Here is a 22230-nt window from a genome sequence, read left to right as displayed (position 1 = left end):
TTAACCTATGGTCTGCCTATCTACCTTACATCCTGATCCATGGGAATTGCTTCTAACCCTCAGCTGAAATCTTAACCCTTTAAAATCATGCTTCAGCTGTGCCCAGGGAGAAGGGGCTGAATGAGCTGAGTAAGAATGGTAGGAGAGAGAAGCAGATGTGAGCAATCTGTGCTCTGCTCTAACCTGGGGAGCCAAGAGACAAAGGGCATTTTCAGCACCAGCACAGAGAGCTGGTGGATCAGCCTTTGGCACTGGGCTGGAGGGCTCTGGCTGTGCCTTGAGAGGGAGCTTGCACAGTCAAGAGCTGATGATGGCAAAGCTCAGGTTTGGCTGGTCCTGGAGGTCCCCTTCCACCAGTGCCCTCACTTGGGATGTTCCCAGCCTCTGTGGGTTGAGGAGAATTCACGGAAATGGCCTCAGGGTGAAGGAATTAAGTGCAGGGCCAGCCAGGACTGGTGAGCCCAAGTTTCTGGTGGGACTCTCAGCCATGTTTTCTGTTTTGTCTGCAGAAGGGAACTGAAGCAGCCTGCTCAAAAGCTTCAGGAGGAGGCCAAAACCTTAGAGGAAGAAAAGAGGCAGAAGGAGGAGGAGAGGTGGAAGAAGGGAAAGAAGGGAGTCTCTGTGGGGAAGCAACCTCCAAAAGCAGAGAAGGGGAAAAGCAAATCCCCAGAGAAGTATGAAACCAAAATCCCACAAAAGGAAACAAAATCCCCAAAGAAGAAGGAAAAGAAAGCTGCAGAGAAGAAAGAAACCAAGGCTCCAGAGAAGAAGGTCACCAAAGAATCAGAGAGGAAGAAAACCAAAATGCCAGGGAACAAAACCCAAGCAGCAGAAAAGGAGCCAAAAGCTCCAAAGAAGGAAGCCATGGCCCTAAAGAAGGGGGGGAACTGAAATCCCCAAGGACCCAGCTGAGCGGGAGAAGAAGGCTTTATTCTTTATGCAAAAAGCTCATTTTACACAGTTTGTCAGACCTCATGTGCAAGTTTAGTTAATAGATTTTGTAGCGGTTATTCTAATATTTGTTAATAAAATAGATTTTACTTGTCTCTCTATTGTATTGTTTACCTGTTCTCTTCACTGATTCTCATGGCACAAATCCCTTGTTGTTGCAGGTGCATTTGTTTCTCACCATCAGAATAGATTGTTCACAAAGTCTCATTCTCAAAATAGCTTCACATGGGAACTTGTAACTGCTTAGCTGCACTCAGAGGAGATGAGAGGCCAGCTGTTAATAGAGCAGAGCAAGGCCTGATTTCATAGGGCCTTTCTTTTATCATTATTCTACCTGTCTATGGCATCTCCTCCTTTTTGTTCATTTAAAAAAGGCTCCTATGTTCTGATGCTGAAACTGCTCACTCTTGTGAGGGTATTATCTCATCAAGGTTATCACTGGTTATCTATTAGATATGGGATAAGGTAGATAAAAGAGCAATTACAATCAACAAAACTCACCAAATTCTATCAAGTCATTGACACAGGATTTTGCAGCATGAGAAAACAGAAGAATAATGTTCAATGTCTCTTTGGGAAATGGAAAGAAATGACCACTGTTTCCAATTAGTTGAGAAGTGTGAGAAAGTCCATTAGCTGGAAATGTTGATCTTTGCCATCCCTGAATGTCCTCCTGGGAGCTGGAACAGGGAATAACTGGAGAAGGTCAGTAGGAGCACTGTACCATGAGGGTGCCATGAGGCTTTTGTTGGCAAAGTGCCTCTGTCAGTTTCCAGACCCAGCCATGTCTTGGCAGTCCTCCTCCTGCTCCTGCTCTGGCCACAGAGGCTGCAAGGTGATGAGGTTATTTCTCTTTGCCCTGGGCCTCATTTTTTCAGAGCTGATCAGTGTCTGATGGAATGAACAGGTGACAGCTTTGAGCTGCTGATGATAAAACACAGGCACATCTTCTCCTGAAGGTAATGAATCAATTGGGCTTCACTGTGGTGCACTCAGTTGGGATTTAGATGTGATGATCTTTTTTCCAAATTTCTAATGTAAATATTGCATCATTCAGAATGATTAGTTGTCCAAATTTCTCATGTACAATTTGCATTATCTGAACGTTCTTAAGGCGTCCATTCCTCTTCTTTTTGGTTTTTTAAGAATGAGATGCATGTCTTTTGTTATGAGTATGAAGCAACATCACAGTAAAATAATACATGCAGTGGACAAGAAACTTACAGCAATTAGGAATAATTTGGATACAACAATCAGGAATATTTCAAATAGCAGACAAAACTAACAACATAGGTGGAATTAGGTAAATAGCAATCTCTGAAATAATGTACCATCATCCCAGAGTCTGCAAACAGCTGACAAACCTCCATTCAGGGGGGACTTGGATCATTATTTCCAGACAATAATTCCCAAGCTCCCTTTAAAAATAGTCCAACTGTCATGTCTAGAGGGTCAGATTGCCAAGTCAAAGCAACTCAAATCTAGTTTTGATGCAGAAAACATCTGGCTCTGTTGGCAAATTCCCGTCCAGGCAGAGCTGAGGCCTGGCCACCACCCAAGCTCTAAGTGGGAGAGAATTCCCTAAAGGTAATTTAAAACAAGGCTCTTGAGACTGGCACTTAGGAGTGAAGGTCTGGGGGTGACAGACTAATGAACCATCCAATAGCTGTCTCCTCCAAAATTCCCCCAGCACAGAGATGCTTTAAACCCAGCAAACTGTTGGAGTGGTTCTGTAATAATAATTGGGGCTGCATCTGATTCCTTAGAGGAGATGTCACAACGCCATCAGTTTAGAGGAGGCTTCCCACAGAGCTGAGAGATCATTTCTTGGAACTCTGAAAAATCCTTAAAAATGCTGAGACAGCCCTGGGTCAAACCATGGAGGATTTTGGTGGGATTTGGGGCAGATTGTTTGCTGTATCCAGAGTGACTTTGGGCAGATTTGGGGCCTGCTTGGGGCAGGTTTGGGGCAGGTTTGTTGCTGATGTTGGGGTTTTTCTCCCGTTTGCCCAGCTGTGGGCAAAGCCCCAAAGCACATCCTGTTCCTGCCCCAGCTCCTGAGGAGCCCAAGGAGCTGATGCTCTCCATGCTCTGCCCCCAGGAAGATCTGGGGCAAACCCAGCACTCTGGGGATTCCGGGCGGCCTTTGGGCATTGGGGGATTTGGGGCTTGGGGGGGGTGAGGGGGGCTTGGGGGCTTGGGGCTGGATTGTTTGGGGAAAGTATCGGGATTTTGGGGGGAATGTCTGCATTTTTGGTGGGAAATTTCTGGGTTTTTTTAGCGGGCAATGTCTGAATTTTTGTGCCTTCTGGATTTTTTGAGGGAATTTCTGGAATATTTTTTGAGGGGGAATTTTGGGGTTTTTGGAGGAATGTTTTTGCATTTTTGAGGCAGAAAATTCTGGATTTTTGGGAATGTTTCTGCAGTTTTTGGGAATGTTTCTGCATGGAGAACAGGGTTGATTTTGGAATTTTTGAGGAGGAATGTTTTTGAATTTTCTGGGAAAAGTTCCTCATTTTTTGGGAATGTTCCAGGATTTTTTGGATGAGCATTTCTGGATTTCTTTGGGGAACATTTCTGACTTTTTGGGGGAATGTTTCAGGATTTCTTTTTGAGAACATTTCTGGACATTTTTTGGAAAACTGTTATTCCACAGGGAGCATTTCTGAATTTGGGGGGGGCACATTTCTGTATTTTTTGGGGGAACATTCCCGGGTTTCTGGGGGAACACTCCCAGGTGTCTGGGGCATGTTTCAGGGAGTCTGTGGAACATTCCTGGGTATCTGGGGAACATTCCCAGGTGTCTGGGGAACGTTCCTGGGTGTCTGGGGCTCTCCTGGCCCCGTTCCCATCCCAGGTTCCCGGGGTTCCAGGAGCTGCCCTGGTGCCCGGGCGCCGCGGCATCGCCTGGGTGCAGTTGGACACCGAGGTGCAGGCGGGCGCCGCCCGCGAGGCCCTGCAGGGCTCCAGCATCACCCAGAGCAGCACCAGGAAGATCTCCTTCGCCAAAAAGGGACCCAGAACACCCCAAACCCCACCTGAACACCCCCAAACCCAAAAAAACAGGTCTGAAATACCCCAAAATCCTGAAAAACTGCCCCAAACCCACCCCTAAATACCCAAAAACTGCCCCAAAACACCCCAAATCCCTCCAAACCACCCCAAAATCCCATAGGAACACCCTGAACTCCCTCCAAACCCCCCAAAATTCCATAGGACCACCCTGAAATCCCTCCAAACATCTCCAAAATCCTTTAAACTGCCCCTGAATACCCTAAATCACCTCAAATACCTTCAAGCTGCCACAAAATCCCATAGAAGCACCCCCAAATCCCAAAGAAACATCCTAAACTCCCTCTACAATGCCCCAAAATCCCATAGAAACACCTCAAAATCCCACAAAACCACCCCAAAACACCCTAAATCCCTTAAAACTGCTTCCAAATCCCATAGAACTGCCCCGAAATCCCATAGGAACACCCCAAAATCCCAGAAAACTGTCAAAAAAATGGTCCTGACCCTACCCCAAACAACCACATGCCCCCACTTTCCCAGGTAATTTCAGCTCAACCCAAATCCTTCCTTTTTTTATTCCAAATCCTCATTTCCCCCCCAAATCCTCGTTTTTTCAGCCCCAAAATCTCTTTTCATCCCAAATATCATTTCCCCCCCCCCAAATCCTTCTTTGTGCACCCCAAATTTCCTTTTCCCACACAAATCCTCCTTTTCCCACCACAAATTTTCCTTTTTCCACCCCAAATCCTTTGTGTGTCCCCAGTCCCTTTTCCCATCCCAAAATCTCCCTTTTCCACCCCTATTTCCCACTGCAAATCCCCTTTCCTCACCCCAAACCCTTTCCCCATCCCAAATCACCTTTTTCAACCCCAAATCCCTTTTTCCATTACAAAATCTTTCCCCATCCTGAATCCCCTAATTCCCACCACAATTTGCCTTTTCCTCTCCCCACCCTAAATCCCCTTTTCCCACACTAAATCCCTTTCCCACTCAAATCCCCCTTTTCCACCCCAAAGCCTTTATTGTACATCCCAAATCCTTCTCCTTTCACCCGAAACCCTTTTTTCCCACTCCAGATCCCTTTTTCCCACCCCAAATCCTCCTTCTTTCACCCCAAAATCTCCTTTTTCCATCTGAAATCCTGCTTTTCCCACCCCAAATCTCCTCACCCCAAATCCTTCTTCTTTCAACCCAAATCCCCTTCTGCCACCCCAGATCCCCACCCCAAGTCCTCTTCCCCAGCCCCCAGGGGTTTTGGGCTTCCTGAGGGGTTTTTGGGGTTTTTCCCAGCATTGTACCCAGGGTCTCTCTGCAGACATTGCACCTGGAGCTGCCCCAAATAATCCCAAATAAATCCCAAATTTTGGGGACTGGGGTGGGGGGGGGGGTGGGGGGTGGTGGTTGATACTAAAATTTGGGGGTTTTTGACACTTCAGGATTTGGGATCTGGGGGTATTTGATCCCAAACTTTGGGAATCGGGGGGTTTGATCCTTAAATTTGGGGTTTAGAGGAGTTTGACACCTTGGGGTTTGGGGAGTTTTCGATGTCAGATTCAGGAATTTGGGGGTGTTTGACACCCCAGGATTTGAGGTCGGGGGGGTTTGACTCCAGACTTGGAGGATTGGGAGGGTTTGATCCTAGGATTTGGGGCTTGGCGGGGTTTGGCGCCTCTGGGTTTGGGGATTTCTGAACCCAGACTTTGGGAATTGTGGATGTTTGACACCCAAGGGTTTGGAATTTGGGGGTTTTTGTTCCCAGGATTTGGGGTTTGGAAGATTTTGTCCCCAGGATTTGGGGATCAGGGGGTTTGACCCCAACTTTTGGGATCAGGGCAGTTGGACACCCCAGATGTTTCACACCCCAGGATTTGGAATCAGGGGGTTTTGACACAAAAGTTTGGGAATTGGGGGATTGAGCCCAAGATTTGGGGGGATTTAACCCCAAAGTTGAGGGGATCAGGGGGATTTGACATCCCCTGATAGTTTGGGATCGGGGGGACTTAGACCCCAAAGTTTGGGAACTGGGGGGTTTGACCCCAGACTTTGGGGATGAGGAGAGTTGGACACCCCAGACATTTCAAACCCCAGGAGTTGGGGATTGGGGGCTTTAACCCCAAACTTTGGGGGTTGGGGCTGTTTGACACCTCAGGATTTGGCATTTGGGGGTTTTTGACCCCAGACTTTGGGAACGGGGTGTTGGACACCCCAAATGTTTCAAACCCCAGGATTTGGGGTCAGGGGGATTTAACCCCAACGTTTGGGAACTGGGGAGTGTTTGATACCCCAGGATCTGGGATTTGGGGATTTGATCCTAAAAATTGGGGTTCGGGCTGGGGGGGGAAGGTTGAGATCCCAGAGTTTGGGTTTGGGGGTGTTTGACCCCCCAGGATTTGGGGTTGGGGACGATTGACCCCAGGATTTGGGGTGTTTGACCCCAATGTTTGACCCCCTGGGTTTGGGTTGAGATCGGAGCCATTCCCTGGGAACAGCGGCGGGATCGGGATTGGGAACGAGATCGGCAAGGGGAGAGATCCTGACGCAATCCCGGGCCCCAATCCCAGGGAGAGACCCCGCCCCAGTCCCGGAATGGACCCATCCCCACAATCCCGGACCCCTCCCCAGTCCCAGCCCCTCCCCCAGTCCCAGCCCCTCCCCAGCCGCTGAACGGACCCTCCCTCAATCCCAGCCCGCCCCAATCCGGACCAGAGCCATCCCCAGAGCCTCCCCCATTCCCGGCCCGGACCCTTCAATCCCTTTTTGGGGCGGCTCCTGATGCTTCCAGCCCATTCCCGGGGGTTCAAAAGGGCCCCGGGGACCCTCCCCATTTTGGGGGTGTTGGGGTGGCCCCAGGGCCGCCCCGAGGGCCAAGGGGGGATCAAAAGCCCCAAACCCGAGGGGCTCCTGGGGGTGCCCAGTTCCTCCCGTCCGCACCCCAAAACAGATCCTGGCCAATCAGAGCACGGGGCGCTGATGACTCATCAGTGTTCAGGAGCGGAATTTGGGGAGGGGGGAGGTGACCCCGGGGATGGGGATGGGGCGTGCGGGGGCAGCTGGGGCCGTACTGGTGGCACTGGTGGTGCTGGGAACGCCGTGAGAGAGGGGGCGGGGGCCCCAAATTCAACCAAAGGGGGGTCGGGACCCCCAAAAGGAGCAGGAGGGGCCTGGAACCCCCAAAACCAAGCATGTGGGAGGGGATTGGGGATTGGGGGAATGATGGGGAAGGGGCTGGAGGGAGGGGGGAAAGAGGGGGATGAGACCCCCAAATTGAGCTGGGAGGGAGCTGTGGACTGGGGGAATGCTGGGACAGGGGAGGAGAGGGGAGGGAAAGGTGGAGTGGGACAAACTGGGCCAGAAAATCAAAGTCTACAGTCAGAGCAGGGATTTGTTTGTCCAGCTCTGGGAGCGAGGGGGATCTCTCTGTCAAAAACCCTCTCGATCTCCTTTAGCCTTCAGTTCCATTTTAAAAGTCCCAATTACAACACCTCATTAGCATGCTCACATTTGCATAAAGCTGTGTCACGGTTTTACAGCCGTGTGTGGCTTCAGCGCCTGGGTCAGCTCCTCCTGTGGTGCTCGGAAGTCTTCTGGTGGTCTTTTGATGAAGGCTTCTGTAGTCCTCCTCACATTGGAACTTTTTCCCTGGATCATCAGCCCATGCCTGGTGCTCCTTGTTCTTCACTCTAACCTGGTTTTAGCTGATTTTGCCCTTTGCAAGTTCTGTGAAAACTTGCTCTCCTGCTCTTGGTGCGTTTGTTGTGTCCCTTGCTCTGCTCTCTGGCTTTCTCTGCTGTCTCGCTGGCTTTGCCTGCACATCTCGCTCCAGTGCTGCTCGTGGTGAACCTTTCCCTGCACAGCCCTGAGGATTCCCCCCAGCCCGGGCTCCCAGCAGCTCCACACCTGGCCAGGAGGAGCAGCAGGGCCGGGGCTGACAGGGCGTCCCCCCAGATGTGGCCCCCACTGGTGACACAGCCGGGCACTTGGGAGGCTGCCTCAGGCTTTATTGTCCCCCAGCATCCCAGGAGGGAGCAGAAAATCCTCCTGCAGACGCTGATTCCGGAGGCTCCCAGAGCTTCCTTGTCTCCAGGAGCTTCTGTCAAGCCCCAGTGGAACCTCAGTGCTGCATTGTTCCACAGCCTCACAGCGCTCTCCTGGCTTCCATGAGGTCCCTCTATGTCCTGCTGCAGCCTTGGCTCCATGAGGGTCTCCTGGCTTCCATCAGGGTCTCCTGGCTCCATGAGGGTCTCCTGGCTACATGAGGGTTTCCTGGTTTCCATGAGCATCTCCTGGCTTCCATGATGCTCCACTCTGTCCCAAGGGGCATCTGCGGCTCAGCTTTGGAGCCCTGCAAGATCCAAAGATTCCCCCCAAAAAACACCAGCCCAGGGACCCCCAGGTTATTTGGGCTGAGCTCCCGCTCCCCAGGCACCTGCAGGGAACCCAAGTGACCGCTGTGACTCCATGGAATGTCCTGGAACAAACTGTCCCTTGTCAGACAGCGGGGTGCCATGGGACAGAGGTGCCACTGGGACATGGCCACTGCCCATGGAACCAGGTGTCCATGGTGACAGAGCCGGGCCTGATGGAACACTGGAGAACATTGTTACCCATGGAATCTCATGGAACCAGGTGTCCATGGTGACAGAGCCGGGCCTGATGGAACCTAATGGAACACAGGAGAACATTGTTACCTGTTGGAATCCTGGCTGCTGAGAATTTTAGGCTCTTGAGCTGACAGACACTGACCCCTAAGAGAACACTGCATTTGACCTGAGGCTGTGGAGAAGGCTTCCAAAATGGAATGATAGAACTGGGATTACACCCTTGAATGGAAGGGTGTAATAGCACATGGTGGAAAACTTAGAGTTTAAGGTTTTAGAGTATAGTAATATAAATAAAGCAAGATGGAGGTTTCAGGGCAGAGGCTGATCCTTTTTCTTTGCCTTCTTCTTCACCTTCTTCTTCTTCCTCACCTTCTTCTTTTCCTTCTCCTTCTTCTTCACCTTCTTCTCCTCCTCCTCCTCCTCCTCCTTCTCACCCTTGTCCTCTCTCTTCCTCCTCCTGGGGTTTGGGTGGTATTGTGTAATTGGATAAAGGAGTCCCCGTTGTCAGGCACGGGTGGTTGGTTATTGGGTTAAAAGGAAAAATACTTGAGGTGTCATCTCTTAATTGGACAGTTTATCCTTAAAAGACCTTGCAGAGAGAGAGATTGGGCTCCATTTTTAGCTTGTTAGCGAAGTGCTGCAGAACTCACAGCTCGTGAGACTGTTGTATAGACAAGAGCTAATGAACACCTGAGTCCAAACAAGAAACACTGTCTTGTGATTTAATCCCGACCTTGGCAGAGAAGAAGCAAAAGAACTGACTGTTCCCCCACGGAATCTCATGGAAGCAGGTGTCCACTGTTTCACAGTGCAGCCTCAGAGAGTGGGGAGACCATTGTGACACAATGGAATATCCTGAAACCAAGGCTCCATTGTGACAAACCTGGGCTTTATGAAAACAAGGACACCGCTGGGATGCAATCGAATCTCAAAGAACCCAGGGCCAACTGTCAACACATCAGCTTCTCAGGAAACCAAGGAAAACACTGTGACACACAGAGGGGCCTCATGGGACCCAGGAGACCATAGTGACACCGTGGAACCTCATGGAACCTAGTCTGAATTGTGACAGGACCCAGGAGACCATGGTGACCCCATGGAATCTCATGGAACCAAGTCTGAATTCTTACAGGACCCAGGAGACCATGGTGACACTGTGGAATCTCATGGAACCAAGTGCCCAGAGTTTCACAGCTCAGCCCCATGGAGCGCTGGAGACCATTGTGTCCCAGTGGGAACACAGGGAACAAAGGCTCCACTGTGACACAGCAGGGCCTCATGGAATGCAAGAGATCATCCTGATGGAATGGGAACTCATGGAACCAAGGGCCCACTCTTTGGCTGCGTGGCCCCATGGAATGCTGGAGACCATTGTGGCACCATGGAATGAATGGCACAAAGGCTCCACTGGGACCCAGCAGGGCCTCATGGAACCAAGGACACCGCTGGGATACAATGGAATCTCATGGAACCAAGGTCCAGTTGTGACAAAGCTGGGCCTCATGGAACCAAGGACAGCCCGTGATGGAAGGGAATCTCATGGATCCGAGGATCAATTGCCAACACATCAGGTTCTCATGAAACCAAGCAGAACATTGTGACACAGGGCAATCTCATGGAAGCAAGGCTCTGCTTTGATCAAGTGGGGCCTCATGGGACACAGGTGCCACTGGGACATTGTCAGGCCCAGGAGGAACAAGACACCCCTGTGGCAGACCAAGGCCTCATGGGACCCAGGAGAGCTCTGTGACACAATGGAACCTGATGGAGCCAAGGGCCCCTTGGGACACGGCAGGGTCTCATGGAACCCCTGTGCCACTGGGACATTGCCAAGGCTCCTGCAAGCAAGGTTCCACTGGGACAAAGGCAGGCCCCATGGCACCCAGGAGACCACTGTGGGACAATGGAATCTCATGGAACCAAGGCTCCATTGTGACAAAGCATGGCCTCATGGAAGCCCAGTGCCACTGGGACACCTTCAGCCTTGGAGGAAGCAAGTGTCCATGGTGACACAGCATGGCACCTGTGTCAAGTGTGTGCCAAGCCCAAGGTGCCACCAAGAGCACTCCAGACCTGCCCTGGGCCAGCTGTGAGGGTGGATCATCATGCCAACATGCAGTGGGCCATTGCAAGGGACTGTTGCCATGGACACTGCAGTGACCCCACTGCTGGGTTTGGGTGCCATGGACACCCCATCAGTTCAGGTTTCCTTGGAAACCAGCCCAAGGAGCCATTTCTGCAGCCAGGTTCCATGGCCACTTGACTGCAGAGCTGTTGCTGCCCTCGGCTGCCAAGGCAGCCCTCAGGACAAAGCGGTGCCAGGGCTGTTCCAGGTACAATTGCAGTGACACTCCTTGGTGCCACCAGGTGCCATGGCAACGGCCACGGGGACCCATTCCTTAGTTTGGTGCCATGGCAACCAATGCCCAGACCAGTTGTGGTGGTTGGTGGCCATGGAAACCTGCCCTGGGCCCCTTGCTCAGTGCTGGTGTCACTGCCCAGAGCCAGAGGGGATCCCTGGCTGGGGGCTTGTGCCATGGCCACCTGCCCTGTGCCGCGCTGGCCGCTCAGGCACCAGGAACCAGCAGCCAACGCCACTGCCAGGGCCAAAGGCCAGGTCAGCCAGACAGAAAGGGGCAGTGCTGGGCACTGTTTCCATGGCAACCGTCCCTGGGGGTGACACCTGGCTCACCTGTGCTGGCAGTTGCCATGGAAAGCCCTGGCAGGGACTGAGGGCACAGACACTGGCACTGAGGCACTGCTGGGCCGGGTGCTGAGCACAGGGCTGAGCACGCAGAGATGGTTTTGTTCTTGCTGAGCTGCAGCAGAGCCAAGGCCTGTCCTGCCCCTGGTCCAGCCACGCTGGGGAGGGGCTGGGGCTGCGGGGCAGCTGGGCAGGGGACACAGCCAGGACAGGGGACCCCAACTGAGCCCAGGGATACCCCACACCATAGGACATCATGCTCAGTGTATGAAGGGGGGGACAAAGAGGAGGGAGGGAATTTTGGAGGGAGGGATTTTGCCTTGCCAGGGAACACTTAGGCAAGAGGGGGCCCTGTTTCACCCGTGGGCAGGGTCACTACCAAAGACACAGACACCAGCTTAAGGAATTGTGTCATTTATATCATGCACAGCTGCAAAGAATTACAAAAGGATAAGCTCAGCAAAGCACATCATCGTTAGCAAAGAATTACAAAAGAAGCTCAGCAATCCATCCAGTCATTACTACCAAAGATTGCCTGAAGTGATTAAAGAAAGATCCATCAGCAGTTCCCCTCAGGCTCTACCATCACCCAGATCCACACATCAGCTGGGGAAGCCAAGGACTGCAGAGCCACTCCCAGACACTGGGAATTCCTGCAGGGGCCTCCACCTCTGCAGGCAAGGAGGCTCCAAGCCCGCTGGGAGAGGACACAGCTTTTACACTGTTAAACACACAAGCTGACATCACTGCTACTCTGGGAACATCTGGTTTCATTCTCCTCACTGCTTTCTCCCAAAGCCTGGCCAGGGCTCAAGGAGGAACCAGGGGAGTTGGCTTTGATCCTTCAGCCCAAACAAGGCCAGGTGGGGCCTGCTCTGGTTTCTAAATACAGAAAGATAAATCCACTTTTTATCAAGGAACACATACACAGATCATGTTGGTAATAATGCTTCCTTAAGGAGTGGATACAAATCTAACATTTGGTTGGAAGGTTCATCTAGAGGTGAACTTTGCCTCAGGGCTTGTTCAGGCCTTGGTACTTTGATCGGTCCTCAGACCTACAATGAACTACAACCCTCAACAATTCTTTCAATAACACAGTTTAGATTTCCATATTAGGCATAAAGGCACCTCCTCTTCTGCTTCAATTAAGTGCTATTGCACATTTCAACAGGATCAGTTGCTACTTCTGCTAATAATCCATTCAGCTTATTCATGGAAACTCCACAGGACAGGGCAGCACACATGGGGCACAGGATGAACCAGAATCTTTTGCTTGCTGAAAGCCAAGGCATTCCTTGGGGGGAAAATGTTCCCTGGGCCCCAACTCTTCCTTGTGGTTGTTGCTGAAGGACCCGAAATGGTGGCCCTGCAGCCAAGAGTGGTGTGACACTGACACCGAGCAGCTCCAGCACCCCGAGTTCTACTGACACTGGCAGGGATGGAAAAGCACAGAAATCCTCTCACACTGGGGCCTCTAGAACTAGAACAGGGTTTGGTTTCTCCTGAAGGGAAATCTCAGGGAATCCTGTCCAAGGATACTTGTATTCCTGTGTTTTCTTTCACTGTCCCTTCACTGACAGTGACAGTCAGAGCCCAGGGACAGAGCTCTGGCCACCCCACAGGGTGGGCCCTCCAAGGGAACCCCATCCTTCCCAACTCCAGCTGAGAACATCCCCAGCAATTGGTGACATGCACTGCTTTGGCTACCCTGATCTTCACATTTTCATAACTAATCATTCCATTTTGATCACTCACCCCTTGGTGAAACACTAGAGGTGTTTGTGCAGACAAAGATTCTGGCTGACCATCAAGGTACAACTTACAGACATCAGCAGCACTTTAGTGACACAGTTCTTCATTCTTTTTTCTCAGTCTCATTCGAGTTGGGAACAATAATTCTGTTGTCCATGGAGCTGGTGCCTTTTTAATTCCAGAATAATGCCCCAAGGCCCTTTGCTGTTCAGCTTTTCCATGTTGTCTGTGCCTAACAAGGCCTGGGGGGGCCCTTTCCCCTCTGGCTGGAAGGGGGCCGGGTCCCAGTCCCTGAGGGGCACCCAGGCTCCTGGATGGAATTCCTCTGGAAGTCCCTCAGGGTCACAGCAGCCTGCACATGGAGCCCTGTGGATCAGAGCATTTTCCAAAGGGGCCCTTGGGGCAAACAGGGAGATTTGCTCTGGCAGGATGTGTAAAACAATATCCTGTCAGATCTGCTGGGTCTCACACAGAACACTTGGCTGCAGGGACACATTCCCATTGCTCCTGCCCAGGTTTCAGGACTCAGAGTTGTCTTTCCTAGGAGCTGTTCCTTCAGCTGCCTCGGGAGGGCCTTTTGGCCTCCACACCCACACTCTGGCTCCATTATTAGGGCTGCTGGATCCAAACCCTTTATCTCCACAAATGGTGGTGATTGGAGGTGGAGCTCCTTTTTTCACAACTTTTCTTAAAATTGCAATTTCAATAATTGTGCTACCCTGTCATGGGCTTGAATAATCCAAACTTGTTCACTATTCTTTAACAGAATTACTGCAATTTCTCCTTGATATTCTGCATCAATTCCTCCTGCCATGACATGAACACTTTGCAAGGCCAAGCTCCAAGCGAGCAGTGACCAAAGCAAAGTGTCCTGGAGGAATCTCAATTCCTGTTTCAGTATTGATAGCTCTCATTTGCTTTGAATTTATCCTAATTAATTCCAGTGCATGAAGGCCCAGCCCTGCAGCCTCTGGGCTGGCCCTGCCAGGGGCCATCCCAGCCAGAACAAGTTCCCAGGCAGTCCAAGTCTCACTGCCCATGGCTGTATTTGCAAATTGGGTGCAGCCCTGCACAGCCAGGGGGTTTCCATTTCCCCAGTGGGCCATTGTTAAGGGCATGGAGCACATCTGGGAGATGGGTTCTCCATGGGCACAGGTTCCCATCTCTTCATTCTTTCAACTGCTCTTTTCACAACCCCTTCACCCGTTCAACCAGTCCTGCAGCTTGTGGATAGTCTGCTACATGAAAAACCCTGCAGGCTTAATCACTGTATTTTTCACAGGAACAGACAAAGCACTCTGCATCACAGTATCAGCAAACCCTGTAAAAATAGCCAATTTCATCCCTTCCTCCTTTTTTCATTGAATACAATCTCACAAAGTTGACCACTGACATTAGGGTCCTGGCCAATCCTGTTCTGTAGGGAATTTAGTGTTACATCCCTGAGAAGCCAAAGCTACCAAATTAGTAATGTCAGCACTATTTCACATTATTATTCTTTTATATGTAGATATTCATATTGGTATAGATATAGATTGATATAGACATACATATAAAAATATAAAAAATATATAAAGGTCCTATTATACTATAAATACATATATAATTATTTATTATATTAATATTTCACTTGCACAAATGCATCTGATCTCAAGATTAAAACCTTCTTTTCTTGCTCCATGTGGGAGCATTCCAACAATAATTGTTCCTTCTGAAGGTGATATTTCCAATGAACTCTTAACAAATCCATCTTTGTCTGCCCAAACCCACAAGTTCTTTTCCTTTTCCATATATAATTTTTGGATGCATTTGAAGACATCCAGGGGTGCAGCTTCTTTTCACCGACTGCCCCACTGCTCACACGGTGCCCCGACCTCAGCCCACTCCAGAGCCAGGGAACTCCAGGGAAGAGCTTCCCATCTGGGAATTTCTGATGGGACTGATTCCTCACATTTACATTGAACAAGTGACATTTTGTTGTCATCTGGCCAGACTGTGCCAGTTCTGTTTTACCAGTGGGCAGGGTCAGCACCAAGGACACAGACTCCAGCTGAAGGAATCAGTGTCATTTCCTGCAGCTCAAAGCAGCAAAGAATCACAAAAGGAGCAGCTCAGCAATGCACCCAATCATCCCCACCAAAGATTGCCTGCAGTGATTAACAAAGATCCAGCAGCATTTACCCTCAGCCTTTTCCATCCCCCAGATCCACACAGCAGCTGGGGGAAGCTGTCACAGCCCAGGGCTGCAGAGCCACTCCTGGGCACTGGGAATTCCTGCAGGTGCCTCCAGCCACAGGTGAGGCTCCAACCCCGCTGGGAGAGGGCCCAGCTCTGACAGTGCTGGATGAACAAACTGACAGCACTTCTAGGGTGGGAACATCTGGTTTCATGCTCCTCTTGGCTCCCTCCCAAAGCCTGGCCAGGGCCCCAGGAGGAACCAAGGGAGGTGACTTTGATCCTTCAGCCCCAAACAAGGCCAGATGTCAGATTTCATGGCCTTGTCTGGCTTCTAAACACAGAAAGGTCAATGCATGTTTCACTGAGGAGTGCCTACATCTATCACAGTGCTAATGACCATGCATATTTCATTAGGGAGCAGATACAAAGATAACCTTTGGGTGGAAGGTTCATCCAGAGGCACCTTTGGCTCAGGGCCTGCTGTCCAGGCCTCCCTCAGGGCTGCTGTCCAGGCCTTGGCACTTCAGGGACGTGGTTTAGTGCTGGGCTTGTCACTGCTGGGTGACCGACTGCACTGGTGAGCTCAGAGGTCTTTTCCAAGTGAAAGGATTCTGGGATTCCATGGTTACATCCACTGCATTCAGCTGGGGCTATTTTAGCAGCATGACTTTGCTCAGAAAGTTCCCTCTTGCCCAGCTCCTGTGGCCTGAGGCTTCAGCTCCTTCAGCTCCTGGTGCTGAGCTGCTCATGCTGAACGAGACGACTCGGAGAGATGAACACAGTCCATCCAATTTCTTCTGGGACACTGAGAGGGGAGGCTGTGGAAACAGGAGCATTGTTTGCTGTGGCCTCCTCTCTGCCCTTCACACCTTTCAGCGCTCTGAACCAGCCAAGAGCTTTCTCCAAGAGTGCAATGGAGCAGCTGTTCCTGCTCCTGGGTCTGGCTCTCTGCAGTCTCTGACCTTGCCTGGTTCTGTCCCTCTTGCTGTGTCCTCTGTTCCCTCAGGGCTCGCTGGCTGCTGCCCAGGACTGTGGCACTGGCACAGATCCAGTGCTCCAGACCCTCCTTTCTGTGCCCTTGGAGCTGCCTGGGCACAGCAGCCTTTTCCATCTGGAAGCTCCCCATGGACAGGGAGTCCCCAGCTCCGTTCCCTGCACAACCTCCAGGAGCCCAGGGCTGCCATCTCAAGTCCCTGCTGGCACTGGGGGCTCCCAGGTGCCTCAGGCTGCTGTGACACCGCTGCACATGGGAGGGAAGAGGGGCAGGGGCTGTGCTGAAAGTCAGCTCCATGTGCTGCTGCTGCTGCTGCTGCTGCTGTGGGGTCATTTGTGCAGCCCTGGACCAGAGTCAGGGATCAGATCCAGGCCCTGCTGCTGCTCCCTCAGGATCAGCCCCACTTTGGCTGTTGCTGTCAGGGCCAGCAGAAGCCCTGGCTGGAGCAGCAGGTGCTGACAGTGCCCCAAGCCCTGGGGCTGGAGGGGTCCCTGGGCTGGGGCTGGCAGGGAGCTGCCCCTTGTTCTCCCTCTGCCCCAAGCAAAGCTGGGCCAGGCACAAGTGGGGCAGCACAGCCAGCAGGGAGCCTGCCAGTCTCTTCCAGCCCTGTCTGCTCGGAGTTTAGGCCTTGGAGCCTCAGGTGGCCAAAGGCAGCTGCTGCTGGTCCCTCTGGGTGTGCCCGTGTTCAGCAGTGCTGCTCCATCAGTCTGTGCTCAGCAACGGGGAAAAGCCTCAGCCCTGCAGGGCCAGGAGCTGCTGGGCTCTGGCTGAGCAGCTCAGCCAGCAGGAAGGGAGCTGCTCCACACAGGAACCAGGAGCAAAGGACATTCCTTTTGAAGGCCACGTTTTCTATTTAAAGAGAAAAATAAGAAAAAGAAAAAAAAAACTTGATAAATTCTAAAAGATAAGAATAAAATCAAAGTGTTAGTGAAAAAACATAACAGAATGTTAGTGAAAAAAACAAACCATAAATGCAAGGGTTACATTCTTTGCATTAAGAGGTAAATTATCTACTTAAAAAGTCAGCTCAGTTATTTACATTGTAAATGGGCTGATGGCATGGATCCATCTTACTGACCTCAGCAGCCTTTTTTAAAATTGTGGGCTTTGTTTCCAACATGTTTTTTTGAAATTATGGTTAAAGCAAAAAAAAACCCCAAAAATTGCTTTGTGCCCTTCCAGCTCCAAGCAGGACTGGGAATGGAAACTCTGTCAATCCTCAAATCCTTTAGAAGATGACCTTCCTCCTCACCCTGGTAATGAACTGCACATTCCATTTGAAACTGTCAGGGATTTCTTAAAGACACCAAGTCCCACTTACGGCTTCTTGCTCTGGCTGGGAAGTGCAGAAGGGCAATTCTCCATCCATCAGCTCCAGCCTGCACTGCCTCAGGAACACGGCCCACTCGCCAGCCTTGGCCCACTCGTGGCACTTCTAGAGGAGGAAGAAAGTGCAATTGCACAATTCCAGCCAATAAAGAAGGAAGAACGGGACAGACAAAACACCCTGTGCAGATCCAGGGGGTTAGATGGGACTGTGGAGAGTCTGGGTCCTTGCCAATTGGATGTGTGTCCCCAGCTGCAATCTCTGGGCCTGCAGGAGAGTCTCACTCACCTGCCAAAGCAGAAAGCTCAGGCGCTGTGCTCAGAACGTGCTCGTCTGATGCAAAGCTGTCAGAGCAATGTGAGGGCAGAGCCAGCCCAGCTGGGCCCAGGGCTGAGCCCAGCAGAGCCCTGGCAGAGCCCAGAGCAGCCTCAGCACCCGCAGAGCCCAGCTGCAAGGAGAGAAAGCAGAAACTGCCCGTCAGCTGAGGGATCCTGTCCCCTTGTGCCAAGGCCTGCGGTGCCCAGACCATGCTGGCTGTGCCCAGAGCTGTGCCCAGAGCTGCCCATCCCTGCTGCCTTTGGAACAGAGCAGGAGGGCAGGACATGTGCCCAGCCTGCAGCCAGCCACGGCACATCCAGCCCTCAGCAGCTGCCCAGAGCAGGATGCTCCTGTGCTTGCTGCCATCTCCCAAAAGCTCTGATCCCACCCTGCCAAGCAGACAGGGACCCACCTCACGCCATCCACGGCTGGAAGAAAAGCTGCTCCCAAACCATGTCCTCAGCCTTCCCCAAGGGCACGGCCCATCCACGCCACAGCTGCTCCCAAGCACTTCCCCATCCACGTTGGACCACCCAGTATGCTTGCTCTGGAAAAACAAACAACACATTATTGAAAAAAGATTGGAGACAAAAAGGGAAAACAAGAAAAAAGGGAAAAACTCTTATCTCTGTAAGGGCCTTGAGGAAGGCCCAACCCCTACATGCTAGGGAAAAACCCAGCCATGGGTGAGGGAAGCCCTCACTTTCTCTCTTCCCCCCTGCACTGGCCACCAAAATCACGGGGATCCCAAAGCAAACAAGGGCAGTGGAGCAGCCCAAGCCCTTCCTTGCCTGCACAGCAAAGCAGCTGTGCACAGCTTCTGGAGTCCCACCTCTGCTCCCACCATGGGGTTTGTTTGTGTCGGGCTGGCTGCCCCAGCCCCAGCCCAGGCCATGGTGGGTGCTGGGGCTGTTGGCAGGGCCAGGAGCCCACTCCCATTTTGTACCCACCCCAGCCCATCCCTCCAGCCCTACCAAAAAGCAGCTGGGCAGCCGACTGAAGAATGAGTTGCATCTGCCCCAGCAAAGGGGGAACCTTTGCTTCCCTGCCAGGCTGGGCAATGCCCAAATCTGGGAGCATTTCCCCAGCTCTGGACTCATCTGCAAATTCCCTGTGGACTTTGGCTTTGAAGAAGGTGCCAGAATCAAAGTCCATCACCTTCAACCACCGGTGGCCAGGCTGAGGAAGAGCTTGTCATCCTTGATGTCATCCTCGCTGTCCCCAGCAGCAGCAGCAGCAACATCCCCACCTGGTACAGCTTCTCCAGGGGCTCCTTCTCCTTCCCTGCGGTGAGACCAGGCTCTCAGGGCTCTGCCCAGGGCCCCAGCTGTCAGGGAACCAGGACAAGCAAAACCAGCTTGGATGGCGGCCACCAGTGCTGGGCAGAGCAGCTCAGCTCCAGCACAAGGGCTGCATGTTCCCATCCCATGACCCCTGGGCAGTGGCACTGGCAGCACAAAAAGGTTCTGGGTTCCTTTGCTTCTGATTGCCAAGGTGTGTGTGGAGCTGGAACTTACCAGGGCCCGGGATCAAAGTGTGCCTGGGACTCTCTCCCTTCTTCTATGGCAGAGGAATATCCTGCACCCAAGGATCACAGAACAGATCTTCTAATGTGGGTCTGTCCAAGAAGTGCACGGATAAACACCACCTGATCAGATCTTTGCACTCTGGGGAGAGAAAGCAGAAACTGCCGCTCAGCTGGAGAAGGCTCCTGTCTGCTTTGCCCCACTATTCCCATGCCCAGGCCATTCTGGATGCGCCCAGAGCTGGGCCTCAACTTTCCCATCAATTCCCTGTTCTGGAGGAGAGCAGGACATGTGCCACCTCCTCAGCAGCTGCCAGAGCAGGATGCTCACGAGCCCGCTGCTGGCTCCCAGCACTGGTATTCCCCCCGTGCCCAGAGAAGAGGATCCACCTTGAGAGAGCCGTTGTGGCAGTGAGAGCTGGCCCCAGCAGATGTTCCAGCCCCTCCTGAAAGGGTGCTCCCCGCAGACCATCTGGTGCAGCAGGATGCCCAGGGACCAGATCGTTGCTGCCTCGCTGTGGTACCAGCCATAGTGGTTCCATTCTGGGGGGCTGTATGATGGTGTTCCTATGGAATACAGATGGAGTTCAGCAGGGGGATGCTGCTGCTCCCACAGCCTGGCCCCAGCATCCCTGGGTGGGCAGGGGCTGCATCAGTGGCACACAGGGTGACCACTGCCCTCCCGCCAGCACCTGGGACTTGTGCACAAACTCAGGGTTGCAAAAGAAGCCACTGGTGTTGGAAGAGGGCAGCCCTGGCTAGGCCTGACCATGACATGCAAAGGGAAAACCCCTCTGTGCTGGGGAAAAAACATTCCCTTATCCTCCCTGCTTGCATTGCTCCTAAAATATTATGAAGCCAAGGCAAACAGGGCGAGTGGAGCAGTCCAAGCCCTTCCTCTCGCCTGCACAACAAACTGGCTGGGGCACAGGTTCTGGCCACCCCTCTCTGCTACCCCCACCCACGGGGGTTTTTGTCGGGCTGGCTGCCCCAGCCCAGCCCCCATCCTGGGAAGAGTGGCTGGCAAAGGCTGACAGCAGGGCTGGAAGATGGCTCCCCACCCAGCCCCCCTCCAAAGCAACTCAGCCGAAGACTCCGTCCCCTGACTGGCAGCAAAAGGGAGAATCCCCTCTGCCACAGCCAGCTTGGCCTGGGAGATGCTGAGCCATGAGATGCCAGCACCAGGAGCACACCCCTGTGGAGGCTCACCTGCAAAGTGCGTGTAGGCTGTGTCTTGCAGGTAGGTGCCACAGCCAAAGTCAATCAGTTTGGCCTGCCCGGTGGCCAGGTCAACCAGGATGTTCTCTGGTTTGATGTCGCGGTGCAGGACCCCGCAGCTGGTGCAGTGCCGCACGGCCTCCAGCACCTGGCGGAACAGCCCCCGCGCCACCTCCTCGGACAGGAACCGCCGTGCCCGAATGAAATGCCGCAGGTCCTGACACCGCTCTGGCCGCTCCAGCACCATCACAATTTTGTTGGGGAGCTCGAGCCACTCCAGCAGCTGCACCACACCGGGGAAGCCGGTGGACACCTTGTCCAGCAGCACGATCTCCAGCGGTGCGCTGGTGCCGTCGGGCTGCGGGAGGAGCACGATGCCGTCAGTAGGGGCCGATGCCGTGCCAGGCCTGGGGAAGCCCTCACCCAGCCCGGGATGCTCTGCGCCCTGCACTGGCCCCACGCCCGCTCCGCCTCGAGCCGTCCTGGCAGCTTCCACCCTGCCGGACCTCGGCTCATCCCCGCCCGGCAGCCCCGGCTTCTGCCGCTGGCCCCGCTCACTCACCAGCTCGCCCCAGTGCCGGACGCGGTTCCGTGGCACCCTTTTGATGGCCACCTGCAAGCCAAGGGGAAGAGCGGGCTGAGCTCGCCGCCCGCCCTGCCCAGGCACAGCCCCATCCTCCTCCTCCTCCGCCCCCTCCTCCTGCGCCCGCCGCCGGCCCCGCCGCTCACCGGGGCGCCGTCCGAGAGCCGCGTGGCCGCGAAGACGCTGCCGAAGCCGCCGCGCCCCAGCAGCGAACCCAGCCGGTACCGCCCCTGCAGGGCCTCCTGCGCCTTCCCTGCGGGCGGGACGCGGCTGTCAGCGCTCGGCCCGGGGCCAGCTACGGCCCCCGAGCGCCCCTCACCCGCCCCGGGCCGGCCATCCCCGGGCGTTCGCTCTTGGGAACGCCACACGGGAGGCTCGGGGCCGGCGGCCGCGCTGCCGAGCGGCGGAGCTCGGGCCGGGGAAGCCGCAGCGGAGGCGGCGGAAGCGGCCGCGCCGCGTGTGTCCTCTGCGGGCCCCGGGAGGAGCCGCGGCCGGGGTCGGGGTCGAGACTGGACCCTGCGTCGGGCCCGGCGTTGGGTCCGGGGCCGGGCTCGGGCCAGGCGGAAAAAAAGGGCGGCGATGCCGCCGGAGCCCCAGGCACCGATGCCCGCCCAGCAGCAGCACCGCCAGTACGGCCAGAGCCGGGCGGAGGCGAGACTGCGGCGGGACGCCCGGGGACGGGGACGGGGACGGCGCAGCCCCGCCCTGGGCCGGGGGCGGGCCGGGGGCATGGCCGGGCCAGGCAAGGGGAGAGAGGGAGGCGGGGAGAGGAGAGGAACGCCGGGAAACGGGCCCCGAGAGAAGAGTGCCCGACAGCGGGAAAGGGAGAGAAAGAAAAAGAAAAAAAGAGTATAGAGGCTTCTCTGTTTTTTTGCCGCCGCTGCTACTGCCGCCGCTGTCGCTGCCGCCGCTGCCGCCGCTGCCGCCGCTGCAACTGAAGCCCCGGTGCCGTTCGTCCCCGTGTCCGTTCCCCGCTCGCCCCACGAGCCCCACGGCCGAGCTCCGCGCGCCCCGGGGACAGCCCCTTCGTCTGTCCGAACACGGGAACTTTGCAGGGTTGA

The 22230-nt window shown here is 53.8% G+C and overlaps 1 protein-coding gene across 1 annotated transcript; it reads right to left on the bottom strand.

Moving 5' to 3' along the window:
- Positions 1 to 297: 297 nt before the first annotated feature.
- LOC132334614 (serine/threonine-protein kinase pim-1-like) lies at positions 298 to 21900 on the bottom strand. Its single transcript, XM_059860717.1, has 8 exons — positions 21680 to 21900; positions 21316 to 21562; positions 21149 to 21199; positions 20578 to 20944; positions 19759 to 19935; positions 19428 to 19510; positions 17520 to 17633; positions 298 to 384 (listed from the first exon to the last, which is right to left on the bottom strand). Exons 1-8 carry the CDS (start codon positions 21898 to 21900, stop codon positions 298 to 300), a joined length of 1347 nt encoding a protein of 448 aa, XP_059716700.1.
- Between the last annotated feature and the right edge of the window lie 330 nt (positions 21901 to 22230).

This window comes from Haemorhous mexicanus, chromosome 16 (genome assembly GCF_027477595.1).
Source record: "Haemorhous mexicanus isolate bHaeMex1 chromosome 16, bHaeMex1.pri, whole genome shotgun sequence".
NCBI classification, from domain to species: domain Eukaryota; kingdom Metazoa; phylum Chordata; class Aves; order Passeriformes; family Fringillidae; genus Haemorhous; species Haemorhous mexicanus.
Note: the sequence above shows the minus strand (reverse complement) of the source record. Positions and strands in the feature narration are given on the sequence as shown.